The 21,597-nt window shown below is 41.6% G+C and overlaps 1 protein-coding gene across 7 annotated transcripts in view; it reads right to left on the bottom strand.

Moving 5' to 3' along the window:
* dachc (dachshund c) overlaps positions 1–13,296 on the bottom strand; it is a 30,507-nt gene extending 17,211 nt beyond the window's left edge. Inside the window, exons 1-3 of one of the 7 annotated variants that reach the window (XM_037783178.1) lie at positions 12,131–13,296; positions 4,263–4,411; positions 567–677 (exon numbers count right to left, since the gene is read on the bottom strand). In XM_037783178.1, the coding sequence (XP_037639106.1) occupies positions 567–677; positions 4,263–4,411; positions 12,131–12,681 (811 nt within the window). In that variant the 5' untranslated portion in view covers positions 12,682–13,296. The remainder of the gene's footprint in view (positions 1–566; positions 678–4,262; positions 4,412–12,130) is intronic. The other 6 variants (XM_037783180.1, XM_037783175.1, XM_037783176.1 and 3 more) reach the window with 6 other exon arrangements.
* Between the last annotated feature and the right edge of the window lie 8,301 nt (positions 13,297–21,597).

The raw sequence follows: 21,597 nt of genomic DNA, 5'->3' as shown, positions 1-21,597 counted from the left end.
GTTGAGCATGACTAACAGAGCTGGTTTGGGTCTACGCTCTCTTGATGTGATGACTAATATGTGCTAATGATTTGCCGGTAACATTTTGGGGGTTGTTTTTCATCATACGTTTCCTGAATCTCCTTGAATCCCACAAGTATGTAAACAAATCCAAGCTGAAGGAAATATTCACCCTTACAGGCATTTATCATTAAAAAAATGGAAATAAAAAACTACAAAACTGGTGATAAAAATATATCTCCTCATGCTTCTTATGTTGTGATGGTTTGGATTACCTGACCCAGATGTCTATTTCTAATTTCATCTGACTCATCGCTGCTGCTGCAGTTTGTTTTTCATTCAGCGTCTCTCAGAGGAAACGCACCGGCAGCCGAGGTGATGTCACATCCTGGTTTTAATCAGCTTGGTTCAGCAGCCGCGCATAAACACAGCTGCTCAAGTCGTATTGACTTGGCATCTCGGATGTGTACAGACAACAACCGTGCGATGTGTTATACGACCGCAATTAAACATTTCGTGATGCTAGTTTGTGTGTGTGTGTGGATGGACAAATGGATGACACTCACCCAGTCCGTGGTTGTGGTCACCGTTCTCTCCGTTTGGCCCGCCATGTTGCTGGTTGCTGTGGTAACTGGCCATCGCCTCTAGCTTGATCTTCTTGGCCAGGGCAGACAGATCTGAGAGGGAGACAGATATAGAGAGAGGAAGAAAAAAAGAAGGGCAGAAGGAAAAGAAGAAGAATCAATAAGAGCCAGATCAATGGCCCCGGTGGAGGATTAGAGCAGTGGGTAGGCAGGAGGTTGTCATGGGAAGACAGAGGCCAGCCATTCATCCTGACTGCACCGCTGCACCGGCCATTTAGTCTGCCAGGGAATCAGCGGTGATAGGAACAAGCCGAGACATTCATCTCTCCCACACAGGGACATCACATCCCACGGCACAGCACACAGGACGACACTCAGCAGCTCCACCTTTTAGCCAGAAAGTACTTCTTCATCAGTATGAATTAGAAGCATTAAGCTAAGAAACCTTTTAATAGGGGTTGTGCACTTTTGGGTAATACGAAATGGAGAGAATGTGGCAGGGAGGGCTGAGCCATATTTTCAGTTGCGTCTTGAACCTCAGAAGGTAGTTTGACCCACAGATCGACCTTTAAAACTCTGTCTTATGCCGGAGAAAATGAAATATCTCTCGCACTAATACAGACAAACACTGTGAATTATTAAAGTTGGACTACTGTGCAAACACGACGGGGGAAATGCAAACAAACCATAAGTCTTAATTTCCTGATCTTGGATACATGGATAAACATTTGCAACAAACTGAGTGTTTTTTTCTTTCTTACACAATGGTTTCATAAAAAGGTGAACAGTCCGTCTGTCCAAGACGTAGACGACCAAAACAAATTGTTCCTTTTCTTCTCATCTTCTCTCCCTCTCTTCCCTGCCCTCCTCCCATCCCCTCTCCTTACTTTACCTTTTCAAATGTCAGCATCACAGCGGGACATAAGCCACCGTGTTGCGCGCGCGTCTGTGTTTGTGTGTGTGTGAGCGCACGAGGCGAGAGAAAGGGACTAAGGAGGATGACATCAAAGATTCTCCCTGCCTTTTACGCTCAAATGTCCTCCCTCTCTTCCGTCTCTTTCTCCCCTCTCATGTGGCCGACTCTAATCAGTAGCGCTGACATTGCCGCCGTGCCCTCTCCTTTGGTGGAAAAAGACTCTTTTCCCACTGAGAAAGATGCTCTTGAACACTCACGCATGCACAACACACACACGTACACACACACTCAAGCACCTTTGAACAGTGAGAGGAAGCGGAGCTAACAGAAAATGGCTTCTTTTGAGGCGGGGAATGAAAAGATCAGGTTGCAGTGAAGAGCACACAAAGCCAAGGGCAACTTTGAGAGCGGTGAGGTGCCAACAATTACTTCTCTCCCTTTCTCTGCGCTGCACACACACACACACACACACACACACACACACACACACCACAATAAGGACTCAAACACACAACTGTTTGTCACAAGAACAAGCAGCGCTATGGCTTTAAGCAGGCAGTGGGCTAAGACTCTTGAAAAATATAAAACAGACTGACAAATAAAATGCTCATCTTTTCACCTGCCACTTCATTAAAAATACTTTAATTATCCTAACTTAATTTCATACTTGACGAGACAATCAATGGGCTTGAGTGTCCTTTACACAAGAAGAATGGGAAATGTTACAGTCACAAATGATTTATTTCTTTTAATCATTATTATTTTTTGAATTTGAATTCCTGTTTGTGTTTTTAAACAAGAGATTTTTAAGGAAATTAAAAGTTTTAAAAGTTGTGAAATAGGTTTCAGAGGCCTAAAGATTATGAATCTTACTCAACTTTACTTTGTGTACTTAGAAGTAAAAGAAAAAAATGCCAACTTGCAAGTTATGAGTTATTTCTCGCGTGTCAGCAGCGTGTATGCTAATTTTATTAATCAACACGCAGGTCGCCTCCCAGAACCCCGCCTCCTCACACTATTGATGATGGGTAAAATGTGTCATTACGGAGGTCTGCAGGAAAAGTAGAAAACCGCCCCGTCCTGTGTCTATACTGCGTGAGCAACCTGCTCTTTTCTTTAATAAACCGACGGGAGGAACTCAGCTGGCTGCCAGGTCATTGCTTTCACTTTTCCGACAGCTGAAATAGAGAACAAAATTTGAACTTTGCCAACAGCTCCTCTGAGGGCCGGAGCAACAATGTGTCACTAATTCACTGTTTACTGCAGCTCAAGGAGCCAAAAGAGGGATTTCCACTGTGACTTCTGTACAGTTCTGAAGAATTACAAACATTGACCTTATGAGAAACCAAAAGGGGGATTTAGAGGGTCAGAGAGGCTTTCTCCTTTTAATGGGTCTTTGATACTGAATACACTGGCATTATGCCAAATGACTGAAGTCTTTTACCATATTATCAAGTTTTGTATGTTGTCTCCCAAATAGCATAGTTATCTATTATACATTTAATTTAAAAAATGCATTTATCAAAAGTCAAAGTCAAAAGAGTCAAATATTTTTTGTTGTACTGATTATTTCTCTTTAAAATATCTCTTTTTTGTAATCATTTGGTTCTTCAATTTATTTTGATCAATTAATTTGAATATTTCCACATTTTGCATTGAAATACTATACATAACTACATACGTGTCCAGGACCGGCTTAAAGCATAGGCCATATAGGCGGTCGCCTAGGGTGCCACCTTCTGGGGGGGGCTGGTCGCCCTCTAAACATTTTTAAATAATTTTTTTTTTTTTTTAAATGCTGGTGGGCGCCCTTCCTCATTTTTTTGCATTGAGGTAACAAATGAACAAATAAAGAAAGAAGGAAAGAAAGAAAAAAATACACTTTTCACCCCTGTAACTCTCTTTCTCACACTTTTCATCTGTCCGACTTAGTTGTTAATAAAAGTGTAAATTGGAGTGAGACTGACTAAACACTTTTAAGCCAACAATATCAGGGATCAGTTGTTTATTTATATAATAATAAATACAGATATTTGAGAAAATAAAAATCTTAATTTTTGTCTATATACCATTGTGATGTCTGATGTGTGTTGCAGTTTACGGGGCTAGGGTTAAGGTTCTGGGGGGTTGAACCCCTCCAAATCCAAATTTTGCCTATAGGGCACCAAAAGAGCTCGAGCAGGCCCTGTACGTGTCAGCAACTGCAAAAACAAGTCCACACATGGAACATTTTGATCTACTTTCCCATTTCCTTGTTCTCCTCAGTACATGTGGTTAGACCACAGGCTCCGTTGTGTCACTGACTGATCATCATTATGGATGAGGTTTGCCTGTAAAAGTATGTTGATTCTTTGATTGGAGACAAACGTATTTATTTTTCACCAGTCTGCTGTAACATCAGTTCAGCAGATGAACTTCTGTGCGATTCAGAACATTGATGTCTGTAGTTTCCTTATTGATATGCAGAGTGAGGGTAGCAGTTACTGTACGGACGGTAGAGAGCCTGATTGGGACTATTTTTGTGACTCTGTGGTTATTGTGGAGCAAGAAATCATGGAGGAAATAAAAAAAATACAAGAGGTAAAAAATTGGGAATCTGTCAAATTTTAAGGTTATAGTTTTGCCCATCAATCATGGAAAATAGGAAAAAGAAATAGTTAAATCTAACAAAACAACAAAATTACATTGTAATTGGTGAGAAAATGTGCCTGTGCCAGTGTGATATTGCATCTACAGTACACGTGTGCACATGGGTAGCTTACATATGTAGTGTATGTGCGTGGTGAGTCCTGGGTGGTCACCTGCAGGAGGTATGATCCCAGCGTGCATCAGACCGCTGTGGGACAGCATGTGGTGCGTCCCGCCCTCTGTCACACTCTGCAGCCTCTTGGGCGGTCGTCCCGGCCTCGAACTGCAGGCAGAAAACACAAGTTAACATTAGTCATTAGGGAGTATAACACTCAATGCTCCCTCAGTTTATCACGCTGAGACTGAGATGGGTGGCCTGGTTAGAGAAACTGCCCTTCAGTCTGTAAACCTCTGATCCTGCTGAAGCGTCAACAAGCAAAACACTGAAACCTGAGCAGCTCCAGGAAGGCTGCTGTACAGCAAATCTGACCTCCCCGTGGATACGAGCAAGCAAAAAAGGAGTTTCCCTATGGCATCAATAAAGCGCCTCATTACTGTTCAGCTTACTCATTCATTTGTTTGCTTATTAAATGTGTTTGCTCTCCTCCTTCCCTCTCCGTCCTTTCCTCATCGGGTCATTCATTCACCCCCCTTTTTTTATTCCCGCCATGTCACAAATTTCCTCAATAAAGGCTGCGACTGCAAGCGGATTCACATGGTTTGATTGAGCCGGGCATGCTCAATCAATCCTTGGAGGAGGTATGTGAAAAGCTGTCAGACATCACTTTGGCTCTGACTAAACGGTGTGAATGTCCTGACAGGGGAAATGACACGGGCCACATCAGGCTTAATGACAACCAGCGCAGCTCATCTCCTTTCATAGCAGCCTGACATTGGATAACATGAGTCTGTGGGCGAGTGTGTGTCTGTGAAGTGTGTGTGTGTGTGTGCGACATTAAAAGACAGAGTGGAGGGAAAAAGAGAGCAAAAGTAACAGAACAATAATGATGAAAACGGAGATGGAGGGAAAGATGTAAAGTGAAAGGAGAAGATGAGAGGATAAAGGGAGAGTCCGAGAAGAGTGAGAAAAGGTGGGAATGAGTAAAAAAAAAAGAGGGAGAGATAGACTAGCAGCAGCAGCAGCAGCTTCCTAGCGTGGGGTGTCTTTGAGCAGATTTTAATTAGAATCTAATCCAGCCGTCATTAAGGCCCCATAAACGAAGCTGTCAGTCAGGAGATTAATGGCGCCTCATTTGCATATTGCATATAATTCATCAATTACCCAGCAGAAAGGACCAATCCCCTGTTGACACACCCACTGGCTGAGAGGTGGGGGGAGATGGAGGGAGACAAAAAGACAGAGAGAAAGATTGGGTAGTCACTAACTGTGGGAGAAAAACAGGTAGCTCTAGTGTGTGTGTGTATGTGTGTGTGCGTGTGTGTGTGAGTGTGAGCGCACGCCAGTGTGTGCTTGTGGTATGTGTGTATGAAGTGTTCAAAGGTTAATTTGATGAGCCGATGAGCTCCACAGTTCCTGCCCTCAGTTTTAATGAGTTGTTATTATTGTCTCTTATTATGGGCCCAGACCGACTGGGATGTGACAGCTGACATCAGATATCACACACACACACACACACACACACACACACACACACACACACACACACACACTATGGCACGTAGACAGTGAGAGAGACACACTCAGGTAGAGATTCACACATACGCACACACACCTTGACAGACAGACATCAGGAATGTGCAAAAGGGATGAAGTTGTGAATGTGTGTTTTTTTAGGAGGCGGGGATGCATTCACATCACACACATTATTTTTTGCAGTGCATATAGAGAGGCATACTGTGCTTAACAAAAGCCGGAAATGTATTTTTAGGCCTCAAGATCGAAGGTAAGGCAACACAGTTCCACTGCAACTGATGTTGAAACACCTCAAACGAACACACACACACACACACACACACACACAAATGCAGAAGCGAACACCGGTCGGGGGAAATAAAATACACAGAGACCAAAAGACTGTGGTTGTTTTTTTACAGCTTCCCTTTCCCTTACTACTGTTTATTTGCACACACTAATTAATGGCCTCTGTGTGTGTGTTGTGTGTGTGTTGTGTGTGTGTGTGTGTGTGTGTGCCTTTGTATATGTTGCATTTTAGGGGGCATAAAGAACTGGAACCTAATTTTGTGTTTAGTCTGCAAGTGCGTTGATACATCAAAGTGACCCGTAGAGGGAGGTCTATGTGTGTGTTGTGCATGCGAGTGTGTTTTGTGTGTGTGTGTGTGAGGTTGGAGAGCACCGGTTCCCTGAGGTAGGATTAATGAAAAAGCCTTTCATGGAAAAGTCATCAAGCTGTGGGGATGGAATGAGAGAGAGGAGGGGGGAGAGAGAAAACAGTTCATTGTGTGTGTGTGTGTATAAGGTGTGTGTGTGTGTGTAGAGGAGGGGGTGTATGGCTTATGACCTCTTTGTCTCAAACTTTAATTAAAATCTCACCCAGACGTCCTCCCTCATGCCAATGCTCTGGCCACACACACACACAAACACACATTTTTGAAAAAAAAAAAAGGTACATTGAGTTCTGCCCTCCATGCTTAGCTTAGCTTACCTTAGCTTAGTGTGTGTGTGTGTGTGTGTTACCTGAAACATGAAACGCCAAACATGGCAGCTGGAGCTTAGCACAGGTGGAACAGAAACAAAACATAACAAAGATGACAGATCTCTCTCTTCCTCGTTAACACACACACTGAGGGGAAAGAGAAAAGCAATGAAAGAAGAGGAAGTGTTACAGTCAAAACAGTGGAACAGCTACTGGCTTTGGAGGGACTGAGGTGCTGATAGGTAGCAGCTGTGTGTGTGTGTGTGTGTGTGTGTGTGTGTGTGTTTATGTGAGTGCGTGTAGGAGAACTAGCTCAAACAAGATTTTGTTTGGAATACATTAGCGCCGGTTTACAGCTCCCATGCTCCCATCCTTTCAATCTGTGTTTATCACACGGGTTTGTATTCGCCGTCACGGTCCAGTTTGATAAATCATATCGTCGTCGCCGCTCTCGGGAAGACTTATGCTGCTGGTCAGAGAAGGCAGGGAAAGATTGATGTTGCGATCTTCCTCTCAAACCGAAAAAAAAAAGCTTTATGCGCCATTGTTAGGAGGAAAGCCTGTGTGATGATGTCATGAAAGAAGCTGGCAGGACAACACACACACACACACACGGTCACACACACACACACAGGACGTTTGATCATGGCAAGAATCTGATCTCCTAAACTGATACCGCCTCGCATTCCTCTCCCACATTCCAGGGTCAAGACGATGTCAAGACTGTGTTTGTGTGTTCAAAAGTGTGTGTGTGCCTGTGTGTACTCCATTATAACCTGTCACACAGTAGAAGACACGGAGGCCCTCTCAATCTCACCGGGCTCTCTTCTCTATAAAACATCAAAAGAGTGCGGAGGTTAAAGTTGAGCTAATCACCCCAACCTAACACACACATGAACACACACACACACACACGAACACACACACACCTCCTCTCCTTCATCCTAAACGCTGCTGACTGACAGTGAGTTATGGCGTGGCAGTGGGGCTCGGCTTTGAGGAGTCCACCTTCCCACACATACACACAACGGCGGCTCGCCGCTGCTAACTTGCGCGGTCGAGGTTTGCCACAGAGAAACACAAAGAGTGGACTTTTGTTGCACTCCGCAGGCCACTTCGTCTCATTTATCATTCATCGTTTGATTTAACTAACTTTTTTTTTGCCCAATGTGTATTCTACACGTGCTTCATATGACCTTTGTAAAGCTGCAAAGAAACACGTGTGAACACATTTTCCAACATATTAACCTAAATTACAAGAACAATTTGGGCTGTCAATCGATTCAAATATTTAATCGTGATTAATCACAAATTAATCACGTATTTTTTATCGTTCAAAATGCATCTTAAAGGGAGATTTGTCAAGTATTTAATACTCTTATCAACATGGGAGTGGACAAATATGCTTGCTTTATGCAAATGTATGTATATATTTATTATTGGAAATCAATTAACAACACAAAACAATGACAGATATTGACCATAAACCCTCACAGGTTGTGCATTTAGCATAAAAAATATGCTCAAATCATAACATGGCAAACTCGAGCCCAACAGACAACAACAGCTGTAAGTGTGTCGGTGTGCTGACTTGACTATGACTTGCCCCAAACTGCATGTGATTATCATAAAGTGGGCATGTCTGTAAAGGGGAGACTCGTGGGTACCCAGAGAACCAATTTTCATTCACATATCTTGAAGTCAGAGGTCAAGGGACCCCTTTGAAAATGGCCATGCCAGTTTTTCCTCGCCAAAATTTTGTGTAAGTTTGGAGCGTTATTTATCTTCCTTTGCGACAAGCTAGTATGACATGGTTGGTACCAATGGATTCCTTAGTTTTTTTTAGTTTCATATGATACAACCTAAAAATCGCAAGTTGCGTTAATGCGTTAAAGAAATTTGTGCCGAATTTGCGTTAACTTTGACAGCCGTAAAGAAAACATGTTTCCCATTTACCTCTTGTGGTATTTATCCGACTTTGATGTCCAGAGGTTTTCTGCTTCCACCCCAATACAATGGAGGTGAAGGGGAATTTTCTTTGTGGTGCTCACACCATTAGAAAATTATATTTTCAGCGACATCTTTTTTTTTTATTCTCAGAAACGGTGTCCATGTAATACACAATGTCAACAGTTTTCATGGGCACTATTTCTTCAGAAGTAGGTCGAAAGAAGAACTAAGTCCTCTGAGAACCGTTATCTGTTCTCCAGAGTAACATGGAAACTGTTTCTGGAAAGGCACTTGTTATATCACCTCTATTTTATTGGGCTGGAAGCAGGAATCTTATCTCAAAATGAGGGCAAACAAAACCAAAACTTTGGTAGATATCAAGTGGCAAATGATAAAATATTTTGTAATGTAGATGGACTAACCCTTTGATATTTTTCAGGTCTGAATGATGTTCACACGCACAAATGCAGAAACTGTGTGTTGTTATCAACACATTCTTTGTTAAAAAGTCACGAGAGATCCTGTTACCTCGCCACATTACACTACCTTTATGTAACGTGTGTGTGTGTGAGGGGGGGGCATTTGTGTACTCTACATAAAGTATACATATATGTACAATATGTGCACACACGCACAGAGTTTGACCTGAGCGCGCTGTTTGATGTGTGTCCCTAACAGAGAATGAAACTGTTCCTTTGTGAGGGAGGAAGAAAAGGACGGAGGATCAGGTTGCCTCCTACACGCCATGTTCTCTCTGTGGAACTAATGTCATTTAGCCGCAAAGCCAGCAAACACACAGGCGTGACCGTGTGAGTGTGTGTGTGTTAGGAGATGACAGAGAGAGTGTGTGTGTTTGTGTGTGCCACCTAGCCCTATGCATGAATTATAACTAGGCTTTGACTGAGGATGAAGTCGGCCCTTCTTCATGGTTTGATGAGTCAGTGGTCAGGGTGTGTGTGTGTGTGTGTGTGTGTATGTGCGTGTGTGTGTGTGTGTGTGTGTGCGTGTGCGCGCAGCAGGAGGGAAAGAGTGAGACAAAGAGGAGAAGGAAAGACAATGATAAACTGAGGACATTTTCATAACCTCTGTTTAGTTTTAATCTTAAAATAATGAAGAAACAGCCAAAAGAATCAACAGCAGGAAAGCATGTAAAGCGTTCTGTTAGTCATGTTAAACTATCAGACGAGGCTGTTATTCCCCCTCCGGCCTGTCTGACTGTACTGGACTGGAAAATAATAAGTGATGGCTGTCGTAATCAGTAACGAAAACCTCACTGAGGCCTGACGCTGTCAGAGAGCCGCAACATCATGTTCTTGGAGATGAACCAGCCTTCAACGATAACCATCTAGAGTCCCACGTTTTGCCCGCTATACTATACATGTACGTTGCTCCATCCACACCGGGGATTACTTAGAAACTTCTACTGCGGGGGGCTGATGCTAATGGCCACCGCAGCACATTAGAAGCCCTCAGACAAAGAATCGCGGAAGTCGTTTGAAGATTTCAGACGAGTGATGTTTTCAGATCTCATTAACTAAAGGCTGTTTGAGTGTTGTGTGGATAATTAGAGACGGCGGAGGCTGTGTATTTTCAGCGGTTGTAATAACAACGTTCCCATTAACACCTGACACAGACGAAATCCCAAAGCAGCCAGAAGATGCATCTGGATTTTGTCTTGGTTGGAGGGCCTCAGATGCTTAAGCGCAGGTGTTAATCCACGCACATGGAGCCGGAAGCTGATTCTCGTAATGCGTTTCTGGCTTTGCTCAACAAGTCAAAGCTTGTGTCAGAGCTTAAAGATAAAAGTAGAACCTGAATGATTTGACCTATACACCCAAGAAACATAAAAATAAGTATATTGCAAAGTCTGTTTTTGGTGTCTATCTGTACACATCTTGGCGCATCCTCTTTCTGTATTTAATGGCAGGTGTAAATTGGATCATTCATGCTCCAAGGAGCAGGGATTAACTATCAAACAATATAAATTCCCCAAACTAAGGCTAATCCACACTGCTCTGGATTCAAACCCATGCTGTTAGGAACATGTGGTCGGCACAAACAGCAGACTGAGGCACCAGGAAACCACAAATCCTCGCCAATTTACAGCCCCCTTTATCCAAACATCTCTGTGGCGCTCTGGATTGATGACCCATGTAGTTGGTCACCATCGGAGTTCTGCAAAACAGCTAATTTACATAATCGCATCATAAATACCGAGAATCCATTTAATCATCTCCTCTGTTCTGATGCTCAGGGCTAAAGAGTGTTGATATGATAAGACAGCGAGTTATTAAGGAGGGAGAGAGAGGGAAAGAGAGAGCAAAGGGATCAGCGAGTGAGTGAGTGAGCTTGTCCTGATTTAAGCTGCCGCTTGGGGCCAAATGAAAATTAATTAATTTCTGTGAAGAATCAATTTCTCAGAATGACAGTGTCAGATTCAATGTGTGCATGTGTGTGTGTGTGTGTGTGTCAGAGAGAGACTGTGTGTGTGTGCATGTCAGAGACAGCGAGAGATCATAGCCTGTGATAACATGACAAACTTTTAAAGATTTTTTTATTAGGATTACTAAAATTCATTATCGGCAACACCATCATCATCATCACAGCGTTTATCATGCGTTAAAATGGTAAATATAGTGACAGGCCCAGCAGCAGCAGCAGCAGCAGTGGTAGAGGTGGTAAATAAAAAGGGGTTAAACATCAAATGGTATAGGACCTCCAATACAAACACAAATAAATCATATTTATATAATCAGATTAATTTAATTTATGGAATATTCCTTTTGTCCATATATGTTTAGCAGTGACCTATTATGCTTTAATTTAGAGGAATATCGTGAAGATATGCAACGTAAAGCTACAGACAAGTCCTTATTACAGAAATATTAGGACATACGAGGCCATAACCCCATAAGGTATTTGCAAACGAATCATTAATTATCACTGACACATAATTTACAATATTATTTAGATTTTTGTGATGAATCCTGGACGTTTTGTTATGATTTGTCATGTCACCACCTCCATGTAAAGTGTACTAAGCTATATAAATGCAAGTTATTATTATTATTATTATTATTTTTATTATGACCTGCAGACTGATATCAGATAGTATAATGATGGGTCAGTAGAAAACCCCCAATATGTTCACTGCCCTTATACCTGCCCTGTTTTTATGTACCTTTTTATGATTTTATGATATATTGTGTTTTTATTCCTGTTATTTCTTAATGTTAATGTAAAGCACTTTGGGTACCTTTTGGTTAATGTAAAGGGCTATACAAATAAATGTTGATTGATTGATTGTACCTGCTTTAGATTGTCTAAGCCCACCTGCTGCACATAAACTGGGTAACCCTTCCTCAACGACCGGGTCACCCCTCTGTGTCACCCCATCCTCTCCCCCCCCTGTGTCCCCCCATGGTCCCCCGCCTCACCTGGCGTTGGTGCAGTCGCTGTAGAGCGTCTCGAAGTCCTGCCTGGAGATGAGTTTGCACCGGTTCACCCCGGGCTGGATGGCCCCGAGCCCCCGCAGCACCCGGACCTGCTCCACGTTGCACACCACGGGGGCAATGTCCAGCCGCTTCAGCTTGGTGTAGACGGTGTGCAGCCCGCCGACCAGGTGCTTGAGAAACACGTCGAAAGCCTGCGGCAGGCAGATGAGCTCCGTGTCTTTGACCGTGAACGAGGCCAGCTTGGCACCTTTCACCTCCACCAGTTTGCACTCGTTGTTCTGCGGCGTGCTCTCCACGGGCGACGGGGTGGCGTACACCGGCTTAGCGCTGCTGCTGCTGGACACTGGAGCTCCGTTAGCGAGCAAGAGGTCCGCCCGGAACTGGTGGAGCAGCGCCGGGTGCGTCGCCACCGGAGGAGCCGGAGAGGAAGCGGCCGCAGGCGGCGGAGAGTTGGTGGTTGCCGGGGAGACGGAGCTCTGAGCCGGGTGGTGACCGAGGAGAGCCGGAGCAGCCGGAGTTGCCATGGTAGCCATGTCCGAGGATTCGAAACAAAAGTAAACTTCTAAAGTACAACTATTTATAAGAAAGTAACTTCGGGTTTCTTTGCGTAAAGGCGCTGCGCATTGAGTGGAGGAGAGAGGAGAGGAGAGAGGAGAGGAGAGGAGTCAGGGTCCGTGTGTGTAAAAACACATCACATAGTTGAATGAGAGAAAGAGAGAGGAGGCTTGTCTCCTGAGCTGGAGATGCTACTGTCACATTATCATAAAGAGGTGGAGCCATGGCTTTATTCTTAGAGAGAGAGACACTTTCACAGAGAGAGGAGAGAGAGAGGAGAGAGAGAGAGGAGAGATTAGCCCACATAAACTTTGGATAAGCCTATTTATGAACGCCTTTAACGACACTTTAATATTAATGCTGTCTTCTTTATAGCATTTAAAACCTTCATGGCATCCCTGTAATCTTCCCACAACATTGTTTGTGACTAATAGTTGTATATAATCTTTGAAAAAAAAAAAAAATATGGCTTGATTATAGCCTATACTGTTGCTATTTGTCTTGAAAGCAAATATTTAATCTTTAAAATACTAGTTAATATGGATACCATAAGAGAGACTTGGTTAAATGTGATTGTGCTTTGGAATAAAATACAAAAAGAGACTTGAGAAGAGACTTGAATAAAGACATATATATATGATTTTATATTTTGTTTCTAAACAAAATATAAAATCATATCACTTTATACAGAAGTGACCAGGGCCGGCTCTAGCCCTTTTGGGGTTAGGGCTATTTATGAACGCCTTTAACGACACTTTAATATTAATGCTGGTGCTCAATCTTGTCTTCTTTATAGCAATTTAAACCTTCACTGTAATCTTCCCACAACATTGTTTGTGACTAATAGTTGTATATAATCTTTGGGGGGGAAAAATATGGCTTGATTAGTTGCTATTTGTCTTGAAAGCAAATATTTAATGTTTAAAATATTAGTTAATATTGGATACCATAAGAGAGACTTAGTTAAATGTGATTGTGCTTTGGAATAAAATACAAAAAGAGACTTGAGAAGAGACTTGAATAAAGACATATATAGTCTAAACAAAGTATAAAATCATATCAGTTCATACAGAAGTGAACAGGGCCGGCTCTAGCCCTTTTGGTGCCCCATAAACTTTGGATAAGCCTATTTATGAACGCCTTTAACGACACTTTAATATTAATGCATTTTCAACCTTCATGGCATCACTGTAATCTTCCCACAACATTGTTTGAGACTAATAGTTGTATATAATCTTTGGAAAAAAAAATATGGCTTGATTAGTTGCCATTTGTCTTGAAAAGAAAATATTTAATGTTTAAAATACTAGTTAATATGGATACCATAAGAGAGACTTGATTAAATGTGATTGTGCTATGGAATAAAATACAAAAATAAAGTAAAAGTAAAACTGGCATGGCCATTTTCAAAGGGGTCCCTCGACATCTGACCTCTAGATATGTGAATGTAAATGGGTTCTATGGGTACCCATGAGTCTCCCCTTTACAGACATGCCCACTTTATGATAATCACATGCAGTTTGGGGCAAGTCATAGTCAAGTCAGCACACTGACACACTGACAGCTGTTGTTGTCTGTTGGGCTGCAGTTTGCCATGTTATGATTTTAGCATATTTTTTATGCTAAATGCAGTACCTGTGAGGGTTTCTGGACAATATTTGTCATTGTTTTGTGTTGTTAATTGATTTCCAATAATAAATATATACATACATTTATATATACATACATTTGCATAAAGCAAGCATATTTGCCCACTATATATGTATATTTGAATAAGAGTATTAAATACTTTACACTTTCTAGGGTTGGGGTTCAACCCCCCAGAACCCTAACCCTAGCCCTGTAAAACTGCAACACATACAGACATCACAATGGTTTTAAGACCAAAATGAAGATCTTTTCATTTTCATAAATAACTTTATTTATTATAATATAAATAAACAGTTCGTCCCTGATATTGTTGGATTAAAAGTGTTTGTCAGTTTCACTACAATTTACACTTTTATTAACAAATAAGTGTGGCTTTGCAGATGAAAAAGTGTGAGAAAGAGAGTTACAGAGGTGAAAAGTTTCTTTCTGTCTTTCTTTCTTTCTTTCTTTCTTACTTACTTTATTTGTTCATGTGTGACCTCAATGCAGAAAATGAGGAAGGGTGTCCACCAGCATTTCTTAATATTATTATTATTATTATTATTATTATTTTGTACCCCCCACATGCGGGAAGCCGGCCCATAAACTCTGAGGTGTGTCAGGGTGTGATGTTTATGTTCAATTTATCAGAAACAAGCGTTTAAAATGGACATTAATTGATATAAAGTCAAAATAATTTATGTTGCACCTCATTCCTGCCAGGCGCCATTTTTCACCATCATTATGTTGTTTGTGCCGTCATGATCTCAAATCAACATCTGTATCTGAATTTGAATCGAAAGGATCCAAAAAAAAGAGTCTAACCAGAGAGACGAGGGACTGTACAAAAGCTCATAAGGGGGGCAATAACCTTGTCTTGACAAATTGACCCCCTTTACCTGTTCTCTGTACTGTTTCCTCATCCAGTCTACCACACACACACACACACACACACACACACACACACACACACGCTGCCATCATTTACATATGGAGCTCGCAGTCCTTTTCAAAGTGGCTTTCACGGAACATTGTGCTGATAATGATCTTGGTCGTGAGGGAGAGAGAGACACAGATCTCCAGAGACCATCTCACCATAAGACAAGGGGGAAGAGGATAAAACTCCGACTGTACTCCAACTCAAAGGACTTTAACACTCTTTTCCTCCCAACCCCCCAACCCCCTCCCTCTCTCTCTCCAATAAGCCCTCTTGTGTTTTTTAATTGGCAGAAATTAATCTTTAGGATGTAGATGGTAGATTTACATTCATTAAAAGTCAAGAGAGGAAGCCAGGCTTGATGCTAATCAAATCTGCTTAATTATGCTTAACATGAGTATCTCCAGGGGGAGAGAGAGAGAGAGAGAGAGAGAGAGGGAGAGAGAGAGATAGCTAACTCGAACTTTTTACTTTTTGCCTTTGATAACTCCTGCTGAGTATGGCCTTTTCCTTGCCAAAAAGAAATGTCACGACTCTCTTTCTCCATCTGTAGAAAATACACCAATAAAGCCATCAGTGTTAAGCACAGCTGATTCATGTAGTAAATTCCCACCTTTAAGTGTTTAATATAAAACGTTCAGTTTTTCACCTTCTAGGCTGCAGTGCGCTGCGACTTTCTAGGCTTGTGGCGACATCTGATAATAGATTTAATGATATGAACCCAGTTAGCCTACAATGGGTGACAAGACCAAGGACCCGATGAGTAATATGTCAGCCTAAAGAAATGACCTGTGATTATAACCTAAAATGTTTGGTTTAATTTTTAATTTTAGTTCATTCATCCACGGTCTGCTAAGCAACCAGTGTTTTAAGTGAACCCTGTTAGCACTAAGTTGCAGGATGCCCTGGTGGGAAGTGACTTTGTCTCACAACAGGAAGGTCACAGGTTTAATTCCTACAGCAGCTATTGTGCTTAAACTCCCATGAAATGAAACAATGAACCGATACTTACTAATTCTCTCCAGTTACCGACGTAGGCTATAAAATGACAGTGTACCATGCAGAGGAGAAGAAAGAAACATATTCATACTTAAACTGTGTAATATTAAAGAAACTCCACTGATTTTTACACGTCTTGGGGATTACTTACCTTGCACAACAGCTGGATTCTTGCGATATCACAAGATCACATAATGTTTCCGCACTTCTCCACACTGGCTTGGGCAAGAGTTTGATCGACAGATGGTTCAGCCAATCACCTGCCAAGTATTTTTTGAAAGTGCCTGCCCTTTTCCACACAGTCATCAATGACGGCTTCTCAGACGGTTCTGTGTAACCAGTGAGTAAATCCATGGTCTGAGAAGTGAAGCCAATTCGAAAGTGCCTTAAACTTGCATTCTTTCTAATAGCCAGCAGGGGGCGACTCCTCTGGTTGCAAAAAGAAGTCTGATTGTATAGAAGTCTATGAGAAAATGACCCTACTTCTTTCTTGATTTATTACCTCAGTAAACATTGTAAACATGGGTTTATGGTCTCAATCGCTAGTTTCAAGTCTTCTTCAATACAGCATGATGTTCATTTAGTAAATTATGGTCCCATTTAGAGTCAAATAGACCATAAAGCAGGGTATGCTTCAGGGCGTGGCTACCTTGTGATTGACAGGTGGCTACCACAGCCAATCACGCTCGAATAAGTTTGGTTGTCTGCAGGTAAACAGTCCGTGTGGAGAGCAAAAGAGGCGGAACGCAATCTCTGAACCCACCGGCAATCATCTGATGATGTTTACGTTTTTTATTGGTTTGAAATTAGCTTGTAAACTGGCTACTTGTGGAACAATACGGTCATGCACATCGTCTTTGAACTTCAGCTCCAGCCTCGCATCTCAAGCCAGCCCCAAGGAAGAGCACCAGGCTTTGAAGCAAATTTTACATAGTGGTGGAATTACAACTTCCGTGTCCGTCACGTGATGCCTTTGGGCCCAAGAAGTTTTTCCCATAAACATTCATTGGGAAAGAGACGTCTGTAACTCAGCGGATATTTTTTTTTAGGTAAATCAACTTTCCAGTACGAACACTTATATAACCCTTATTTAAGTCATTAGGTCCTGAAAGTTGTAAAATGCACTAATAGCCGAATCCAGAGTTATTTCCCTTCCTCCATTCAATGGATGCGGAAGATTGCAGGGAGATCTGGGTCATTTTATACCTGGAAGTCTAGCTTTTTTTTCTAGCGCCACTGAGCAACTTTCATAGGAACGAACAGGGCCCGCCTCCGATGCTGTATCCAGTTCTCGTTTTACATCCATGAACTCAAGCTGCTATTCGGACTCTAAACAATGATCCATCGTCAGACCGATAGCTGTTGTGTTTTGAAATTGGTTTGTTGTTTGAATGTTTTTGGAGGAAATAGGTGACCTAGCTTGTGTTTGCCATTTTTTGTATGTTTCGATTTCAGGTGGACTTACTGATTAAATTAAAGATTCACTGAAACAACAGTCAGATCCCAAGGGAGTAGCCACCCTGGACCATTTGAATCTGCTTTCAAACACCTTTTCCTTACCGTTTTTACTGTCTGAGACGAATACACACAGCCTCCTTAAAGAAACTAAATACAGTTTTCCTGTTTTAACAGTTCATATCTTGCCGTATGCGCCTTCATGAGCCAAAGAGCCAAAGATAAAGCTCATGTTGTGTCGCTGTTTGAAAGCCAAGCTCTGGTCCTTTCCACATGTCTGTTTTGGCCAGTGAGCAGCAGAAGCATGAGGGAAATGTGTAGGTGGTTAGATCAGCCGATGAAGTGTAAATACCACTCAATCTGTTCTCATTAGAGGAGTAAAAACATACGAATCACTTCGCCTCTATTAAAAATGCCCCAGGGTCCCGGTTAAGTGTGTGCGTGCGAGTGTGGCTGTATATGTGGCTGTGTGAGAGAGAGAAGGAGGGGATGACAGAATGATGTTTTGGCATTTGTGTCTGCGGAGGGGATCTGAAATGCCACCACCATCAACGCTGCTTAATTCTCAGAAACACACTCTTAATCTGAACAGACAATCCGTTCCGACAGCCACTGTTATGGTTCAAATCAACTTGGAGTGAAGGGTGTGTGTGTGTGTGTGTGTGTGTGTGCTCTTGTGAGTGAGAGTGTGTGTCATCGTGTTTTGGTATGTGATTAGGTGTCTGCGTGTGTGTGTGTGCTCATCTCTGAATGTGTGTGTATGACCAAGATATCACACATCCATTCCACATTCCCCTATGATAATGTGGATTGATTATGGATATGATAATGAGAGGCCGGCGCGGCGTCGCGACCTTCACAAGGTCTAATTGAAACAAGCGTTGGTCCTCCGAAGCACTTATCAAGTCACACAGCACATCATTAATCACGGAGAATACAAGCTGTCACTGCAACACACATGCACACACACGCACTCACACATTCTCTATTTTTCTGTTTTTCTAACACACACATGCTCTCTCTCCTGTCTCTTCTCTCCCTCTCTTTCTCTTGAACACACACACGCAGACACACACAATGCAAGCTGTCACTACAATATGCCTGGCATTGTCTTCTTTTAAGGAGAGTGGACAGCTAGTCCACCCTCCATCTCTATTTTCTACAAGAAAAGTTGGAGAACAAACAGGCTGTTGGAGTTAAACCTTTAAAAAAAGAAGAAAACAAGAGAGGGAATGTTAAAACAATTCAACAAACACGAACAGCTGTTCCCTTCACCCAAACTCGCCTGAAATTGCATTAACTCGAGTTGTTTTACTACCTGCTTTTATTGGAAGACAATTTAACAACCAAATGTGATTCCAATGTCTGATTAAGGCAGCATATGGTGCCTACCTGTTAACACGACGTGCTCAACACCAGCTTAACGCCCCAGTGAGCCACTCGAATAAACTAATAAGCCCAATATCATATTAGTCATTACATAGTCCAACACACAAAATTCCAATCTGATAAAAAGGTGGTTTCATTATCATCATCGTAGGGAAAACACAAGGGAGTTTGCACGCGCTGCGTCGATGCCATCGCCCAACTTTGTTAATTGTTATTCAATTAACTGCTTTTGTTAATGAAACCAATTAATACTTTAAAACAAGCAGGGAGATATATGATTATTATGCATCTATGCAGAAGACGGCTAATTACAACTGTAAATCAATCAATTCTACATTAATCAGCTTGGAAAATGTCCAAAAATAACAAAGTCACTAAAAGACTTTGGAAGTTTTTTTTTTTTTTTTTTACATATTTTGATTGCCATGCCATTATCCTGTCTAATGATTGTTAACGATCCTTTAAAGAGTTTATGGTCCAATATCCTTGCTGTGAATTTAATTGGGACCTAAATAGTATAATCTTATGGTGTTAAAGTGTGGCCCGCAATCGAGGGTGGTGTGTCGGGGTGAGATCTAACAAGGTCACAGAGCTCCTCTCAGGGCAAATACAGTCAGTGGAGCTTCACGTTAGTGAAGGATGAGGGCCAGACAGGCTCCATCAGTTACAGAAATATTAATAAATCACTGCAGGGCCAGAATGCCTATATAAGTATATAATCTCTTCAGGATATACACGGCTTTAAATGAGTCTCAGGGCATTAAGAATATGCTGCTATCTATTTAGTTAGATAGTTAGTCATTTATTGTCAGTAGTAGAAGTATTCACATTCTTTTCTTAATTAAAAGTAGAAATACCACAATGTAAAAATCCAGTCCTGCCTTCAAACTTTTACTTAAGCAGTAGGGGAGAGCAGGGTCGGTTGGGACACTTTTGTATCGACACCAAATAACCTTCCACTACTCACAGACTGCTTGAACAGTAATGAAATGTATTTGATCCCTGAACAGATACAAGTGTCTGTTGACAACATATCAGGTTTTTTGGAGCCCAACCCAAATGTGAAAGGCACTATTTTGTTAAATGTATAAGGAGTGCATTGTCCTGGGACAGTTGGGGCACCTTGTTCTGGGCTAAAAAAAAAAAATTAAATTGAAAAAATGTAGTCTAAATTTGAAGACCTTATATGTACAATGTCACTTGTTCACAAATTTCTTTGAGAAAAAGAAAACATTTTTAAAATTATTATTTTTTCATAAATTACTGAGGTATGGACACACTTTGGACTCATATAGTTACCAACAAAAATCTGACTGCTAACACTAGCATCAACTGATAGGCCAGAAAATAAGCTCTCCAACAATACGTTTTTTATTATGTGGCATAACTAAAACAATATTGTAGAAGAAAAATAACAAAAGAGACAAAAATTTACTTACATGCTGTATATTTCAAATCTATGAATACAATGTGAGGAATAGTCAGAAAGTCTCCACTTACAGGTTGAAAATCAAGAGGGTGTGGATGACTATGAGCATGGTGAATGGCACTCTCCTCCTGTCCCAACCGACCCCGCTGTCCCCTACTATGTAACCTTTGAAAGAAGAAATAACGCAACCTCCCTCCTACAAATTAAAGCTGCATGGTCTGTTAAAGCTAAAGTTAAAGCTGTTAAAGTCAAAGCTGGCCGCTGTGAAGCTAATTCCACTTATTTTACACACTGTGGTTAAATCTAGTGTATAACGATCCATCGTATTTTATATGCATATTACAGTGTTTTAAACTCTTGAACAGCGAAGTAACTACAGCTGTCAGATACATGTAGGGGAGTAAACAGTTCCCCTCTGAAATATAGTGGTGGCACAATTAAAATACGGAAGTAGAGTTAAAGTACTTCTGAATTGTACTCAGTACATGAGTAAATATTATTTGTGTGTCATGCACATACAAGTTCCCAGCCCAGTGACCCCCACATGGATTTATAAGACAATAAAAATACAGTTAGTGAAACATAGGATAGAACAGACGTCTTTATTATCCACTTGCATGGAAATTTGGCTTTGACTTCACAGATATGCACACACTTAAAGCAGCAGTGGGTAGAATTGGAGCAAATATGATTAAAAAAAGTTATTTTTATAAAGCGGTCACTATATCCTGACAGTAGTGCATGAGACGTAATCTAAAAAAAATAATTTGCCGCTGTGTCCTCCGGTGCTCCTAATGGCATCTGCAAGATTTCACAGACCGGAGGAAATCAACCAATCAGAGCCGAGCTGGAGCCTTGCCATCTCTGAGCAGCTGTCAATCACTCACATCTCCGATTCAAACGGTCTAACTAGGCAGCGCTGATCAAATATGAGTCAATATTCTGTTACTGTAATGCCTATTTCTCACGTGAAATGTTTTCAGAAACATTTTTTTAGTGTGCTACTTAGCTGTAAAATTAAAAAGTTTGTGACCCGGCAGCCATGTTGAGATCAGT

The sequence above is a fragment of the Sebastes umbrosus genome, chromosome 10, assembly GCF_015220745.1.
Source record: "Sebastes umbrosus isolate fSebUmb1 chromosome 10, fSebUmb1.pri, whole genome shotgun sequence".
NCBI lineage: Eukaryota > Metazoa > Chordata > Actinopteri > Perciformes > Sebastidae > Sebastes > Sebastes umbrosus.
The sequence above is the reverse complement of the archived record's forward strand: the minus strand, read 5'-3'. Positions and strand labels throughout refer to the sequence as shown.